General features: G+C 36.1%; 1 protein-coding gene across 1 annotated transcript in view; it reads right to left on the bottom strand.

Moving 5' to 3' along the window:
- The window catches only part of LOC113966933 (baculoviral IAP repeat-containing protein 6), a gene marked incomplete at its 5' end in the record, with an annotated part of 109,751 nt that overhangs the window by 45,720 nt on the left and 46,039 nt on the right, over nucleotides 1–17,992 (bottom strand). Inside the window, 7 exons of the mRNA XM_027682059.1 lie at nucleotides 3,127–3,295; nucleotides 5,286–5,450; nucleotides 7,686–7,903; nucleotides 9,729–10,029; nucleotides 12,216–12,412; nucleotides 13,759–13,932; nucleotides 16,485–16,652. Of these exons, the coding sequence (XP_027537860.1) occupies nucleotides 3,127–3,295; nucleotides 5,286–5,450; nucleotides 7,686–7,903; nucleotides 9,729–10,029; nucleotides 12,216–12,412; nucleotides 13,759–13,932; nucleotides 16,485–16,652 (1,392 nt within the window). The remainder of the gene's footprint in view (nucleotides 1–3,126; nucleotides 3,296–5,285; nucleotides 5,451–7,685; nucleotides 7,904–9,728; nucleotides 10,030–12,215; nucleotides 12,413–13,758; nucleotides 13,933–16,484; nucleotides 16,653–17,992) is intronic.

The following is a 17,992-nucleotide window of genomic DNA, read 5'->3' as shown; positions in this document are numbered from 1 at the left end:
ATGCATATGTATATGTATATAATATGCATATAATATGTATATAATATGCATATAATACTGTATGTATATACATATGTATATGTATATGCAGATACACAGATATGTGAAGATCACTGTTATTGCAACCATCAACAACAAAACATAAAATCTAGTAGAAGAATACCTTCAGCATAAGGCTAACCTTCAACTGGTCCCACTAGCACCCATTAAAGTCTGACAAAGTTACAGACGTGCTGAAAATTGCTAATTTCTGTTACCATTGTGCTGGGCACAGCTTGTTGCCACTGGGGTGCCAGAACCTGGGAACATTCTGTTAGGATTCTATATGCAGTATCCTAATTTCTCAGACTAGCATGTTACAGGAAAAATAGAGTCACCTGCTTCTTCCACACGGAAGTACCTCTTGACAGCAGAAGTTGCACCAGTATGAAAATTAGAATACCATGTACATGCACATTACTAGTGATGTTGTTCCCTTTCCTACTCTCCCCAGGTTCCTATTCAGCCCTACCAGAGAAGAGACAGGTATTCAAGACAGAGAAGCCAGAAATTAGATAAAGGTCTATCAGGAAAGACTCAAATCTATTCCACTACATTGCATTGGTCTTCAAGGTTTTAAAAAAGAAATAAAAATAATACTACTAATAAAAAAGTAATTTCCATATTTGAAAGGTTTCAACTATTAAGACATTAAGTGAAATTTTCAGTCTTACAAGCATTGTACCAGAGCTTAACATAACTTCAGAGCTTCTCAACCTCTGTCTTGCTTGTGTTAGCTGTGTCTCCTGACACTCAATATTAGTGACACTGATCACATCACGTGCAACTTGCACTCATTAATGTGAAAATTATCTGTCTGCTTTTCCACTGAACAGTAATTACTGCATTGGAATTATGCCTCGCATATTATCACTAAGACAAACTGTTTTCAGGGACTCCTTTCCAACTAAATGCATCTGGCTCAAATATTAACTGAGAGAACATGATCTCTCCAGAAGTCATCGTTTTTGCAATTTCCCTCTAACACTGGTATCCTACAGCAGTGTCAAAGATGAGCTTGACTGATATATGCCTGCAAAGTTATTATTATTTTTTAAATCCAGGAGAACATTGTTAATCATAGTTTTATGTATAGACTTTTAAACAAATGCAGCAGGAAACATTCACATAACAACCCTCAGATTTCCAGTTCTAAATTTCAATAGAAATAACCACATCCTTTGTGAATTTGTATTCAGAAGACTAGTTTTCATTTTTTTTCTCTGAGAAGCAAGGTTTTGCTTTGTTTTAATATAGTTTAGCTGCTACATTAAGTGCTGTTCACTCTTTACTAATTGTTAATTCACAGGCACAGCATTTCAACATCCCCTGCCAACTACAAACAACAGTAGTCCTACAATGGAAAACATACCTAAAATGAATATTTCTCACTGAAACTTTGCCGTTTCTTTGTACTTTGGGAAAACAAATGGTACCTGAAAGCCAAACTAGTCTGAACTTCTCGCCAACAGCCACATATCTCATCTCTTGTATCAGTATCTGACTGTTCTTCCCCAGTTAAAGGTGACTTATATAGAGAGATACATTCTTCTATTGAAAACAGCAAAAAGCAATTTCAACAGCTGTGATTCATCTATAACTCAGGACCAACAGCTTCATCCTTTAGATAACACATCATTTTTGCTAGGCCTTTCAATGACTTTTCCGTTTTACCTCAACAGAGAAGAATTTATGAGTATCTGTTAGAAAGATTACTTCATTCTTTTACTTTATCATTTACTTTATTGTTTTACATTGTATTTTCATTTGCAATAATGATCTTGGTATATCATTAGTTCATTTTCCTCACTGCAAAATAGAACCAATAAATTCATTGCAAAACTAGGGAGAGGTGTCAAACTGTGGACTAGCAAGTGAAACACCTTCATATTTTTATTTTTACTATAATACCCTAGTAGAAGTTTTGAACTAGTTCCATTCCATCATACAAGATTATGTAATGCCCTAGTTACTATAAATTAAGGGAGCCATTCTTACTTTAGTCCTAAGTAGCTTTACAAATACTTAAGACAGATGATTTCTCTTTTACCTCTGACATAAAATATATTGTGTAATTCAAGAAGAAGCTATAACATTGTTTCATGAATTCACATCACCAAACTCTCCAACTGGCATCCAAAAGAACTGCAGTAATGTGACAAGACATTTATCAGTTACTCCAAAAATAGGGCAAGCAAAATAAGGTCCAAAACCAAATTATTCAGATTTGGAACAACTCCTTCTGATACTTCAGAATTAAATCCATCTAAACAAAAGTAACTGAACAAAAATCCAACCTAAGGTTCATCTTCATACTCAAGTCTGTCATCTAGTGAGACTGAACATAAACCACAAATCGAGTTTGCTGGTTTTGCCATTCGTTCCACAGAGGCATTTCCTTAATTTGTACTGCTCCATGCCACCTTATACAACCGAAATGGTTTCCACAGCAAGGTACAACATATCAGATCAAAACTATCAAAACATCTTTGTTTTGAAATTATGAGTAGAAATTTGATGACAACATAGAACTCATTTGTTTTTCCTTTAAAAAACCCAACAACTTAATTGTTCCCATATATTTGAAATATCTTCCAGTTTTGGTAAGAGGCTTATTTGTGTATTTCCTAAATAAAGAAGAAAAAGCTCTGATCAAAGTAGAACTGCCCCAGCATGTGCAACATTTACCAAATTCAAGCACATGCTTGCTCAATTTTCTTTAAAAATTAACATTTTTCTTCACAATAAGATTAATGGTTTTGCATAAAGTACTCTCTCCACATGTATCTTCCATAGAAGAACTAACATGTAAACTTTTCAGAAGAAAATATCATCTTCCTGTTAGTTTCAATATCAAAGAATTAAACTCCAAATTTAAAGAGAGAAATGAGCATTTCAACAAGTATGATTCTATTATATGATTCTATTCTGTTTTCTAAGGTTGAAGTAAATGTTCAATTAGTACAATTCTAAATTGGCGAGGGCACTGAAACTAGCAAGAACTACCCATTTTTAATAAGTTTATATAAAAACTTGTTTGACAGCAGTAAGTCAACTTGAATTTTGAAGAAGACAAAGGCACATTACCCGAATCGTTGCGGAGGTATGATGACATTGCTGGGATGAGGCAAGATTGACTGAGTAGCTCTAGGAGAACGGATGGAAGAGCGCTGCTGTTTTGTGCTCTCCCCTCATGGCTAGTTTGGGTCTCTTCATTTGATGCACTTCCTGCAGGATTTATGTAACTGGCAAGAACCTGAAACACACCCAAATATTTAATCAAAACTGACTTATTTCAATCAAAAGAACTTTGAGTTTCCTCCCTTAAGGAAGAAGCCCTAACACTTCACTAGCTGTTTTGCTAATTCAGTACTGGCATTTATTACAGCAGTACCAAAGATATCTCAGAAGAAATTCTATACAGTCATTAAATTTAAACTTTGGCTAATGATAAAATTAAATAACTTATTATAATTCTGAATGATTTTAGGATATCAACTAATATGAATTTTGACAAATCTGCTGGAGTTACTCAAAGAAAGAGTTTGCCAGCTCAGATCACTGAGACATGCAGCTGACCAGTCCCTTTTACTTTAGAGCACAAGGAACACCAACTGGCAAGAGAAGACTTTTTTTGTGTGTGTGTGTTTTCTTTTTTTTTAATTGCAAATGTTTCAAAAATTTTTGTAACTTCCTTTGGGGTTGGGACTTCAGAGTTTACAGATGGAACAATAACTTATGGTGACCATGACAGGTACCTGGAGGAACAAATACTCCTGTGTACAGCTCTTACCTCAGCAAACAAAGAGCAATCTTCCCCTTAGTGTCGGCGGTAAGTCACCTCACGACTGCACACCTACTTGTCCCAGGGGTAGTTCGGGCTGGGCCCACAGGCCCTTACCATGTGTTGTAGGCGTACAACCTAACACATTTCCATGGGTCCGATTTGTGCAGCTGTACTCTAAAACTAAGAAACTTTGAGGCTTGAAAGGCTATATTACTTGAAGTCTCAGGGACTCTATTCACCCTTTTAGCCTCTTTTCTTTCATTCTCACTCTTTCTTCTAACCCCATTATCCCATTATTTTGCTGCAGCATCTTACCAGCACTCCATACGACAGAATTTTTCTAAATCTTTCTATAGAAGGGACGAAGGAAACTTTGCTGTACAACTGACTGACATATTCAACAAAATGCTGAAGGGTTTTGTTTTCAACAAAATGCCTCTTTACTTCACAGTTTGACACAGTTACAGCCAAACCCCTGCCTGGCATAATACAAAATACTGCTTAGAAGCTTCATTGAGAGTAATTCAGGTGCAATTTCCCCTTTCTTGCTTAGGAAATGGTTTCAAAATTTATTTGTTATGCTTTTGCAAGGGACGTGATACTTCTGCCATGTAATCTATAGCGACCGAAATAACTAATTACATCAAAATGATATCTTCACCAATCAAGGTACGGGCATTTTCAGAATTTCATCTCCTTTGTGCTCTACCTCAGCAATGAGGTTAGCTAATGCATTTGAGCTGATGGTTCTGTGAATTAAATTTTTGATGACTAGATACAATCTTATATTCCCTACACTGATCCAAGATAATAGGGATCGGTTGCATTTCACAATGGACTGAACAGTCTAATTATGCAGGATTTTCTTCTCCTTAGCATGAGGCATTTGGAAGACATCAGAGTTTTACTGAAATCTGGATGTTTACTGGAGATTTACTATTGTCATGTAATTGACATAGTCAAGATTTCATAGTATCTCTGAGTAAGACTTTGCTATAGTGGTATAACACATTCATGGACACCAGTAACAACTATAAGCATTTCCTTAAAGCAGAGCAAAAATATGCAGGAAATTAACAGGCAACACTGTTTGGTACACAAAGCAAAATGCCTATTCCTGTATCCTTCTCCTTTAGTGGACAGTCGTTACTTTTGACTGAGTACAGTGATTTTGACAGAGATAGTGACAGCTCCAGGGAAATACACTGGAATGCTTCTTGGTTCACTTTCTTTCAGAACCGTTACCCAGAGACCTTTTATGCAGCAGCCTAGTAATGTTTGAAAATGGCCTCTCTCAAAATATGATCTATATAATTTTTCACAAAGACAGGTGATTGTAAATATTTTTTTCCCAAAATATCATAATCACTCTGGTATTTGACTGACAAAACTCCAGTTTTACTATTGAGTCCTAATGCTTCAAGTGCTTATCGTTAATCAAAAATTCATTGTTACACACCTGTAGAAGGCAGGTCACATGCTCTTCTTCTAGCCTTTGCTTAGTCAAAGCCTGTTCAACATCCCATCCTGAAGCTGTGGAGCCTGTTCCAAAGCCTGTACCCTTAGCCCAGTACAACTGCTGTTCTTCTGTTGATGCACTATTGTGTGTACTTGACACCTGTGGCTAAGTTAAAAAAAAAAAAGTCACAATTATTTCATGTTTTCATCTTAGGAACATTGTTTTTAAAAAGCCTTCGTTCTGCAAAAGAACATAATCCCAATTTATTAACTTTATAAAGATATCATCAGGATCCAGTGAAATTCAAAGCTTTAGATAGGAAAGGCTGCCATGTACATGGAGTTCTATTACAAGTCAGCACTAAATTCTTGGAAGGGATTCTTCAATTTGACTAGAACTGTAAGCCCATTTTTGTTCTCTTTTAAGATACTATTCCTGTTTATATGATGAAAGGTATTAAAATATCTTTAATCAATATCCTGCTAAATGTTGTAGCTCTGTAATTATTACTGTTTAACATCTAGTCAAGTCTAATAACATAAGATGAAGAAGACGGGAGTGGAAATGTTCTCAAGAGCAGATAACTGAAACACCAGGATGCTTAAGCATTTGCTGATTTTGAATAAATGCTCCAAACCAGTAAGAGGAATACGTTACCTGTATAGCTCTGACACATGATCTCTGAGTCACCAAAATACACACTATTTCCTCTCTAGATAAGAGGTGGGAAATATCTTGTCCTTAAAATGTTATGAGATAGCATTTTTCCATCAGTGCTTGTACAGTTTTTTCCAATGGTCTATCTCAGTGCATTTTACTAACATAAATCCAATATTATATTGCTTAGCCCTTATGAAACTATTTAAGAATTTATGCTAATTTTGATAGTTTACCAGGACTCTGGTGAAAATTGTCACTTGGTGACAATTAGCTGGAAACCAGGTCACATGAGTAGGTGCCCAACTTTATTTTGCAATATTTGATTTATAGCTCTGAAAAGTTTCATTTTCTGTTCAGATCTTCTTCAGTGACTTTGCTAAAGATTACACTTGAAGGAAAAGAAATGATGTATGAACAGACTGCAACGGTAAAAGAAGTTATCGTCTGTTAAGTATGGTAGTGACAATAGTCTGGAATAATCTTCTAACTTTTACATTGGGAATGTGATGCATCTTGGTGATGAAAAAGCTGTGTGGTTATTCTCATGTAGATATTACTCATTACGTCACTGACGAATATATTGTGTCTTTAACACTCAAGAGGACTGTCGTGAGCACTGAATTAAAGCACTTACGGGAGAACCTGGCCCCAGAAATACAAGCCTCGGTGCAGCCCTGATGGATCTCTAGTTTCAAGTTACCATCTATCACTTGATAGATATGACTTACGAGAAGGAAAGCTATTCCAGGGTTCATGGTAGAACTAAAGCAGAGATAAGAATTAATGGTTGCCCTTTCCCTCTAAATGTGCAAAAATGCTAAGGTATTAACGTATCAGCAGCCTGATACCCCATTAGAAGCAGAATCTGTCAACTTCCCCTTAAATCTGATTAGACATTAAAGTGACTTATTCTCAGGCACAGCTTCATATCTCGCTTGTTCAACCTTTCATCAATATCAGAGCTGCTAAAATAGAGACAGGCCTATATTTTGCAGCTACTTACCCATATTCAGCCACCAGAAACTGTTGCATGCAAGCATCTGCTAAAACAGTGCTAAAGAGGGCAAGTCATTAAGGTTTCTTTAAACACTTTTATAGACAATTGGTATGTTATACAGAAATGGCAACTCACAATCTTAAAAAAAAAAAAATCAAGGGATCCGTGTTCGGAATAGAGGGTGGTATAATATGGGAAGTACCTTGAAAAACTTCAATTTTGGAGATTCACTAGTGATCTTGAACACTATGGAAATTTTTTGTCCTTAGATCTCATTTCCCTATCAGTGCAAACGGTGTAACAAAAATCACTGCATTAATTCAGTAATTTTCACAACTCATTTATGTTTGTGAAGCATTTAAAAGGAAATAATTCGCAATCAGTAGAGTTTAGATGATGAATGTAGACAATGAGGTTATGCTATCTAATGGGGATTAAAGAACCACCATCCACTGGACATTACGCCTCTCATGCACCAAAAAAGAATGTCCTGTGAAAGAAGTGATTACACCTTAATGCCTCATGACAAGGTTTCTTTGTTGGTTATATTTCATGATTACTATGTTTATTTGCAACATGCACGGACAATTACTTGATCGAGTACTTTATAACTATTTTTGTTCTTCAGTCAAATGCCAAGTCTGCAGAAATTAGCTTATAATGAAAGCAATGAGATTATTTTGTTTTTTATAGTTAGAACTCTTACTACTTCTCAGTGGCACATACTCTGCTGATAAACATACCTCTGCCTGGTTGGGACTAGAGTTGGGCACCCTTGGTGCATGGTGGCTTAGAGCAGACAGACAAGCAAGGATGAGGTGTATAGCCCCAATCTCCAGTGCCATCCGCCTAAGCAATACTCCATCATCAGTAGTCAACGGTGTAGTGCTGAACAAACTGCGCAACACATGGAAGGGTAGAGTTGGAAGCACATTTGCTGAAGGAGACTGCAGGATATGACCTAGATTGAAGAAGAAAAACATCAAAACCACACTTTCGTTGAGTAGTTCAACACAGCCTATAAATGTCTGCAATAGTTTATGAACATACAGAAATCTACTAAGAACTTAAGCATTTGCATATATCAAGCTATCTAATATTAGGTTTCTCTTCACAAAAAAATTTCATAACAAGGAGAGTGTGGAAGAAAGAATGTTTCTTTATTTTATTCATGGATTTCATTAAGAACCAAATTTAAAAAATCTGATTCACCATTTCTAGGGAGAAAACTGTTTTGGAAGGCAGTTCAAAATAATTTTACACATATATATATATGTATATATATATTTACTTTTAAACATTCCAAATACAGCAAATTAAAGAATGCACGTAATCAGCTGATAGCAGCTTAGCTGACAAGGAGCTCTAGTTTATCATGATGTAGGATTCTTTTTTGTATTTATGTGCCCAAAGTGGGAATTAACTCACTTACACAGACCAAGCAGTGATGCTATTCAAGTTGAATACGTGGTGAAATACTAACATAATTATAAGTAGATGAGTTGCATGTTTGAATTTTGTACTAGAATTATTTAAAATTTTTAACTCCTTTGCACTATGAGCAAAAATTACTTCTTTTAAAATCCACATTTCAAATAATGGAGTGACCTATTAATGGAACATACTCAGATTTGGGAAACAGTATTTAACAATATATTCCACATTCCTCCCTCAGGGCATATGTAAATAGAGACAGTTGACAACTGGAAATGCTTCAACTACTAAAAATACTTTGAAATAGCCAACTCCATTCAGAAGTTTCCTTCTAATTTTACATACATTATTTTCTCCCTCATTCTTAGAGTTTATCAGCCATATCATCATCCAAATGTCTAAACTGAAATACATTACAAATATGTATGAGAGAAATAAAAAGATAAACAGAAGGAAGGGTAAATGAGGCTCGATCTTTTCAGCTGGTCTCATGAGGTACATGTTGCACACCACTCTATAGACTGCTAAATAGAGACTAAGTTCAGATGACTGCAGCCTAGAAAAAACAGCACCTCTTTTCAAAGTCATAATCATGAAATCATGTAGGCTGGAAAAGACCCTTGACATCATCAACTGTAAACCTAACACTGCCTGATTTCATCACAAAGCCATGTCCAATGAAAGGAAGTGTCTTAAACATACTAAACCATATTTCATACACACTCTTCTAGTTTTTCAAAACAGTAAGAAACAGAAATATTAGAACTATATGCAGAGTTGCAGGTTCAGTTGCAAAGACACCAACTACAAATTGTGTTTAGCTTGTCCATTCACTGAAGAATACCCTACTTCTCCCTCCAAACTCACACCATAAAGGTAGAGATCCTGCTTAGGCAATTTGGTCACTGTGATGTTTAGATTTTTCTCTCCTTTTTCAAAACAGTATTATTAAACAGTTTATTCTACATCTGTTGTAGCAATGTTCCTATCCATATTTTTCTCCATTTGGTTGCAGAATTATAGGATGTTTGGTCAATTGGTTGAGCATATCCAGCTACTCAGATAGTTTTGTCTGAACACAATCATCCTGACAGTGTCATTGTAAGTTTAATCAGCAGTTATTTTACAATTACTCTGATGTCTAGATGAGAACACTTGAGTACTGATGATTGTGATAAAACTTTGCCAGCAAGAATTTAATATTTAGAAACAACAGACCATCAAAGATTCTAGCAACACAGTTCTGCGCAAACCAATTCTAACTTTCTGCTGAAGGTAATATGGTGTAAATAAATCTAAGTAAAATGATCTAGCTGTGGTCTACAAAAAAAGGTAATAATTGCAGCACATACTTCCTTCACCATCATCTGTAACTCCCAACACCAATCTCAACAGACACTGAGCATGTTTCCGTTCTTTTAGCAGCACCTCAGCATAGCCCGGGAGACGAAGAAATAAACCAAAGGCAGCCAAAGAATGTGCAGGTATGGGAGACATAGTCTGAACTGTTGACTTGATTGGTGGGGGCTCTGCAGCAATTGTTTCCGGTGCTTCATACACCAATTCCCCCGACTGTTCAATGGTAACCCATTCAAACTGATCACTGTCCTTCTGCTTTTCCTGCGTGGCCGATGTAACCACTGGAGTGCTCACCTTAACCAACAAAAACAACAAAGAAATTTGCCAGTCATTCAGTTAAACACCTTAGACAAAAATTTATTGCAGTTAGGATCTAAAGGACATGCAATTTTAATACAGGACACAAGAAAGATGTCACATGAAACACACTACCATTTGCACAGAAAGGGACCAGGCTAAATGGCCGAAAAGCGCATACTTGCTGCACCTTCCATACAGTGCTAGAAAGTCCTGCCTACACAAGCAAGCAAGCAAATGCATTTTACCAACCTAAAATCCTCAATTAAAGCATGTTGCTTAAAACATAGAGGCATAGGAGACACAAATTACACTGAAGTAAACAATACAATGATTAGTTTATTTATCAGACTGTTATCAGACTGATAAATGGTCCTTTTATTTTCTTTTAATTTTAACATTAAACACTGATGGTGAACTCAAGTGTTTAATTTTTAACGACATACTGCAAAAATGAAGCAAAATTCATTATCAGGTCTTTAAAAACTAAGAATAAATTTGTACCTCTTAGCAGTCTTACAGCAACTCATGATCCTTTCAATTGATTTGTCAGGCTTTATTACTATTGTACTCTAACAGAACAGTCTGTTTTATGACCTGAGGACTATGCAATCAGGCACTATGATGGGAATCAGAGTTTAAGGGGTAACAGTTGTACAGTGCCCCAAGACACAGTCAAATAATTTTAAGGAAGGTATGACACCGAGGTCCCTCTCATAATTAAACATTATAGAATTTTCAGGCTTTCACACTATTCAGATAAACTGATTCAATCATATTTAAAATTTTAGTACGTATCACCAGACTGATCTAAACTGGAAAAGATTAATCTGAAATGCCCTTGCAGAATTTATCCAGAATACCAAATTCCTAATTTAAAGTCAAAGCCATGTTTTGCTGCATTCATTCCAATCATCTACACATTAAGTGAATCAGAAGTACCCGTGACTTAGAGAAATATAAAAGTAAAATTAAAGTATTAAGGGTTTGGAGAAATCATCAGTATTCACTCTGAATATTCTATTTGGTATTATTGTACTTAATTTGTTTTTATGGATCACAGAATTCTTACTCATTATTTGAATCCAAACATACATCTCAAGCTAAGAAACTGTGAAAAGATAATAACTTCCTGGGACTATAGAAAAAGAAGGAAAAAAAGAAATGAAACCTCTCATGGTCATACTTTGCCTTTTATCTGTTGCAGAATTCCATGTACCAGTTTTCTTTAATGCAGAGTACACATTAACTCTCTTGGATTTCATAATACAGTAACTGTTTATGTTAACACATTTCCTTAACTTTTAATTTTTGAACTGCCTTGGTACTAGACCTCAAAGACCTTTGCAGAACTATTTACAAAGGATGCATACTAATTACCCAGTTTCACTACAGGCTTCCTATTGCTGTCATAATTTTACAGACAGGGTACTGAACAGCACCCTTAATTTATGATTAATTCAGTTTCAAAGGGAATAAATATTCTTTCCTGTTAACAGTATCAGCCAAAGACTTCAAACATATAGTCAAATAGAATTTGAATAATTCACAGGTTATTTTTTCCCTTTTTAGCAAACATTGTGTACCTTGAACAACAGTCAAACAGTAATTCCAGACTAATGCCACTGCTGACGCTTTTGAAATGCGTATCAGTGCCTCCAAAGAAATTCTCTATATAAGTATACAAATAAATAATGCATATATTATTTATGAATATAATTAGGATTACACTGTTATTTATTATTTATAATAATAAATCTAAAATAAAGTTACATAGTAGATTCATAGTACAGAATTTAACTTAACCATAGAAATATCTCTCAGGGTACATTTACATGAGCAATTACATGATAAGCAAGTATACCTTTATAGTACTTCAGCAACCCTATGTTACTGTACCCTCCAAGATATTTTATGACCTAACAGAACCAAGGCAAACAGCAACCAATTCATGACTTTGTCCCACCAGGACATGGCCACACAAGCAGCCTATGGCAACTACAGAGAAGTAACCTGTATATCTGGACTGGGCTGTAGAGTTATACACTTGCTTATTTTGAAGCAGCTTCCCCACACAACTGAGATGTTAAACTGAACCATGGAGAAATAGAAGGAAAATATTGTCCTTAAACAAACAAACAAAATACTCTCAACGTGTTCTGACACTTATTTTTTTCACTCACTTGTTGAATTACGTCAGGATAAAGCATAGGAAGTCTCTCTGCAATAAGAGCCAATCCACCCATGCCTGCAAACACTTGCAGTGGAGACTGAATGGGACAGGTTTCAAGAAGCGATTCATCTAGAACTGCATCCATACACTCATCCCCAGGACTGATGGCTTCATCTTCAGGGCAAGGTCCCAGTAAATCTGCATGCTCTACAAAAACACAGAGGTAAAAGAAATTAATACATCATCATCCATACTGTGTTTATTTTTTTGTTCTCACTTAAAAGTGAACTTCAGAAGTATTGGTTCTTTCACAAGGAAAACCTGAGCCAAGAACTTGAAATGAATGAGGGCAAGAACGTCAAAAGAAAATAAAAGTATTAGTGATAGCTCTTGTCAGTGATGGTAGATCCATGTATTCATCTCAAGTTTAAAAAAAAAGTGCCTAATAATTTAATAGAAGTTCAGAGGACCTTCAAGTCTTCGCATGCAACTCAACTACTAAACTGAATCTCCTCTAATGATTTTTGAGTTTTATTTAAATAGTAATATATCTATTCTAGGTTTAGAGTTTAAATAATTCGCAAAACAGAACAAAAATATTATTTGAAAAAGAATGGTCTCTCAGTACAGCGAGAGATCTGTATATCCAGCCACTATATGGAGTCGTGAAATACTTACTTCAGGCCAAATATCAAAAAAATTAGGTTTTTTTTTTCAGCACTTGTTTCTTATCTTTTCTAGAAACAGACTATCAAGTGAACAGTTATTAAAAGGAGCCTCTGTCTTGAAATAGCTGAATGATTAACTTTGGAATTTCATGCTGTGTCAGCAGGCTGATGATAAGCAGATCACAATTAGCTTAATTTCAAGGTCCCATTTCTCTAAGTCCTTGCCTAAAGGAATGATATAAAAATATTTCAAAACAAATTCTTGGGATACAGCTCCTCCCTTCTCGTTTCCCAGCACCTTCCCAGTAAGTAGATTGCAAGCAATTGGCAAAAACATTATCAAGAAATAGACCATATTAGAAAATGTTAAAAATGATGTTTTTAAAAGCTGGAGTTATAAGACCTGCTTAGATGGGCTTGAGAGAAATCACCATTTTCAAAGCAGCATTAGGTACCCAAAGATGTTGCAATAAAGAACTTCACAGGCTTCTATAACTTGTATGGTTTCAAACCACTCTTGTTTTACTTAATCTGCTCTGATTATCAGGACAAACACTTACTACAGAGAACTACTATACATGTCAAGAAATAAAATATACTGTATCTATAAAATCATATAATCATTATCGCATACAACACTACAACAAGGAAAATAAAAGTGAAACCAGAACAACTGTATTGGTCTATCTTATAGATATAATCTAGACAGGCAATGAATTTGTACTTTATCATGAAGTTTAGCATGTGTCTAGAAAAGAATGGCTCAGGAAACTCATTCAATAAAATACAGAAAACTGCTACTTCTTATCAAGAAAATCAAAACAATTTTTGTCCAAAATAAAAACATTTTAAAAAGGAATATACAAAAAAAGTAAGAACACTCACCTTTTTCTGTGTGAAGACGTTTAAATGAGTCTGTTTTTGATAAGCTTGGATCTGAGATGACTTTGGAACCAAGTTTAACTGTCAAATCTATCGATCGATATCCTTGAGGGAGTTTACGGTCATACAGCAGAGTCAGAAGCTGGGCAAGTGTCATTTCAGCTGGTAATGGTTGACCTAAACAACAATGGCATCAAGTCAGAGAGGAAAATTCTGATTGGGTTCTTTTAACATACATATCCAGGTGCTGTTCATTACTTGCATCATAGATGCCAAGTAGACTAAATATTATCTGGCTCCAAACCAAGGCCTTAATTTTACCATTTGTTCTCTTTTGAAAAGGGGTCCCATCAGCTTGGAACCAATCCTTAGAAAGATCTATGCCAACATTACCTAAGGCAGCTCTATACTGAGAGACCAAGCACTTGTCATATTTAACAAATGGCTAAGGCTGTAATTTGATGTGCATTTTAAGTGAGTACTGGCTGTCCCCTCCTCTTAAACACCACCTACACATCACCTTTGAATTGTGAGGGCAGAGATGTGTGTGACCATAAAATAAAATGGCTGATGTGGAAAAAACTGAAAACCACAGAAACCTGCAATTCTTCTTCAGTCCTATTGGTCTCAAGCATAGCTCACTACGCAGCAAGAAAAATGAAGGGCACTGCCAGGAATACTTTTCTCAGCTGCAATGTAGACTTGAAATGCACATGCAATACAGTCCAAACTGATTACTCAGCTCCAGGTTTTGGCCACTTCATTGATTATGAATATGTTCTTCCCTGAAATTACAAGTTACTCTGAAGGCAGAATAATTTTTTCTTGACAAAAAATAGACTTACACATGAAATATTTTAAATGGAGCACGCCCATTTCATCCTGACTGCACTTTATTAAGTAACACAACATCCAAGAGGTCTTTAGTAACAGACTGTTTCTTCAACTGAAGATAGTGTCTGAAAATAAAAATTGAAAGTGCCTTGCCATTGTGCAAGTTCATGCCCTTTTTGCCATCACTGATTCTGCTTTGCATGGTTCATTTTTTTGTAACAACTGTCTGCTGCACAAGACATGACCAACCAGATCACAAACACAGAATGTTCTACATTACCATCAGCAGTTACCTTTACCAGCTAGATACTGAAAACAGGCAGTGGGTTTTGATCTTGTCTCCAAAACTGCAGTATCATAGAATGTCCTGAGTTGGAAAGGACTTATAACAATCAAAGTCCAGCTCCTGCCCCTGCACAAGACAGCCCCAAGAATCACACCATGTGCCTGAGAGCATTGTCCAAACACTTCCTGAAATCTGTCAGGCTTGGTGCTGTGACCACTTCCCTGGGGAGACTGTTCCAGTGCCCAACCACCCTCTGGGAGAAAAATATTTTGTAATATCCAACCTAAACCTCCCCTGACCCAACTTCAGGCCATTCCCTCAGGTCCTGTCACTGGGCACTGCAGAAATGAGATCAGTGCCTGCCCCTCCTCTTCCCCTCACAAGGAAGTTGTAGACAGCAATGAGGTCTCCCCTCAGTCTCCTCCAGGCTGAACAGAACAAGTGAGCTCAGCTGCTCCTCCCATGGCTTCCCCTCAAGGCCTTCACCATCTTCGTTGCCTTCCTTTGGACACTCTCTAACAGCTTAATATCTTTCTTATATTACAGTGCCCAAAACTGCACAAAATATTCAAGGTGATGCCGCACCAGTGCAGAGCAGAGTGGGACAACCTACTGCCTAGACCGGGTTGCGATGCTGTGCCTCATGGTCACCTGCCCTCCTTATCACTCCTGAAGAGCCTGTAACCATCCATCATGGCACACCAATCACAGGATTCATCCCACCAGGTTTAGCCTATCAATTTTAGATATTTTAATCCAAGTATATGATCCCCCTAATAGTTGTCAGGATAGCCTCAAAGCCAGTAATTTGGTAGTAAGTTTCAAATTAAGATTTTATGGGGTGAAAATTACTTTGATCAGAATTTAAGCACTTAATTCCATTAGCTGGTTCCTTGTTTTTATTCTATAAAACAGATAGAAGCTCTTCTGCATAATATTGAAGTGTTGCATGCATGTTTCTGTCCTTTTTTTCCTGATCTAAGTCACATCAGTCACACCAATCTCTCTCTATACAAGAGAGATTGCCAACCTTGCCACCAGCTTTGTCTGGATAGCTCATAAAAATGTGAGAACATATCTGCTATATGTAAAACATGACTAACTGCTTGGGACATGCTGTTTTTTAAAACACAAATTTTATGGAATTCAAGAATATTTCTGAACTGGCAAATCAACCTTCCAGAGAGCAATGCAAGTTGGTTGCCCATTCAGAACATGAAATAACAGGGCACTAATACCAGTTCAGTTCTGTCTTGCAGGTGAAAGAAAATGTAGAAAGTGTGAGTCACCTTACAAACCCACCCTGCTTTCATTTGTGAGTGAAAGTGGAAACTTTTTGAGATTTAGTTTAGGAACAAGGAACTAAACTTCAAGGAAGATCAACATAATTGTTATTTTTTTCAAGCCACTATGACGCTATAATGCTGCAGTTGAAAAGGCTATAATGCTTTCCAGCTGAAAGCTGTTACAAGCCCAGAAGGGCTCCACACTTCAAAGACGCTCAATAGAAAGATAAAGATGTCCATTAGCATTGTAACTACTTCCTGATGATGTATCAGCCACTGAAAAAAACATAATTTTGGTGTTTAAAATGCATTATTAAAGTTACCTGGTAGAAGTTTATGGTAAAGATTAAAGACTGGAACACTAATGGTCTTGCTGGAAGATTCTCCTCCTGAGGAAGACGCACCTACTTTATCTGCCATCACTCTTCCTCGCCTTGATGGTGGACGTGGAGGGGTGGATGAAACAGCTCTTTTTGACTGAGATTTCAAACCTAGTATGAAAATAAAAAAAATCAAAAGTTGTTCTAGTATTTAATACCTTCAGTTAGCCAAGATACAATGTAGTCAGTACCTTCAATGATAGAAAAAAAGTAGAATTTTACCTCACTGGCTAATTAAATACCAGAATAGCATTCATGTATAAAATATATTTGGATATAATCCTAGTATTTTTACAGTTAGAGGCTGTGCATTCTCCTAAGCCCTAAACATACACCATAACTGTACTAGATGATATCATCCATAAAAAAAGCAAAAGCCATTTTGATTCTGCTCTAGTTAAAGTGTGTCTCATAATGGGCCCTACAATAGAACTTCTTTAAGTTGTCTTTTCAACTGAAAGCAAGAAAGGCAAAATTTTTCAAATTGACAGACATACAGACAGATAACAAGACTTGTCTGGCCTATGAAGGCGACTTCAGCTGCAGTACTGACAGTACCAAATGAAATGAAAGGTGTTTTTAAATGTGCTTTTAAAGTTGCCTAGCTCAAAACATTTGAAGTAAGCACTACATGAAAATTATAAGGCAGAATAGCTACATAAAAGCTTACTGACCTTACATAGCAAGACTGTCTTATTTTGACACAGCTTAAGTTGACCTAAAGTACAGCAAAATTATACTACAATCATGTACCCTTGTAAGCAGGTGACAGACAAAGTTAGAAAGCCAGCAGGCCAAGATCCAAAGACACACACAATTACTGACATCATTATCCAAGAGCAACTGCAAGACTAAACATCCACACTTGAAATGCTGTAATACACTCTGGTTTCAGCTGATCCTTAGGAGCAGCTCAAATACACAATGCATTCTCCAATAATCTCAGTATACTAAAGTAGCTTACTTCAGGAAGATCAGGCTCCAAATACCACCTTTGCTCTCTATTAATTCTACCAATATATAAATAGTTAAACACTGGTTACATGAGACTCTGAGGACACTAAAAAATCCCCAGAACATATGAAAAATCAATGACAAAATAAGAAAAGATTTCACAAACAGGTAGTAAAAACAAATGCAAATGAAATAAGTTTACATTTAAACTCTTTTACTTAACTGGAAAAAATTAGAATCAAAATAAGAAAAAAACTTAAATCTGCTTCTTTCTAATATGTAATGGGCTATATCAGGCAGTAGAATTAGAAATGCAGTTGGGATGACATATGACTGACTATGCTATGTCCTATTTTCAAGGTTGGCATAGTATTTTTCTTTCTTCTTAGATTCTTTACTCATGTTTTAACCCTTTGCTTGCACCTATTAATAGTTTAGATATTCCTAAAACATGTTTACCATGTTTAAGTGGCACCTACTGTAAATACCTGGTCAGA

The sequence above is a fragment of the Neopelma chrysocephalum genome, unplaced genomic scaffold (assembly GCF_003984885.1).
Source record: "Neopelma chrysocephalum unplaced genomic scaffold, ASM398488v2 Primary Assembly neopelma1_61c, whole genome shotgun sequence".
Lineage (NCBI taxonomy): Eukaryota > Metazoa > Chordata > Aves > Passeriformes > Pipridae > Neopelma > Neopelma chrysocephalum.
This window is presented reverse-complemented; position numbering and strand designations above follow the sequence as displayed.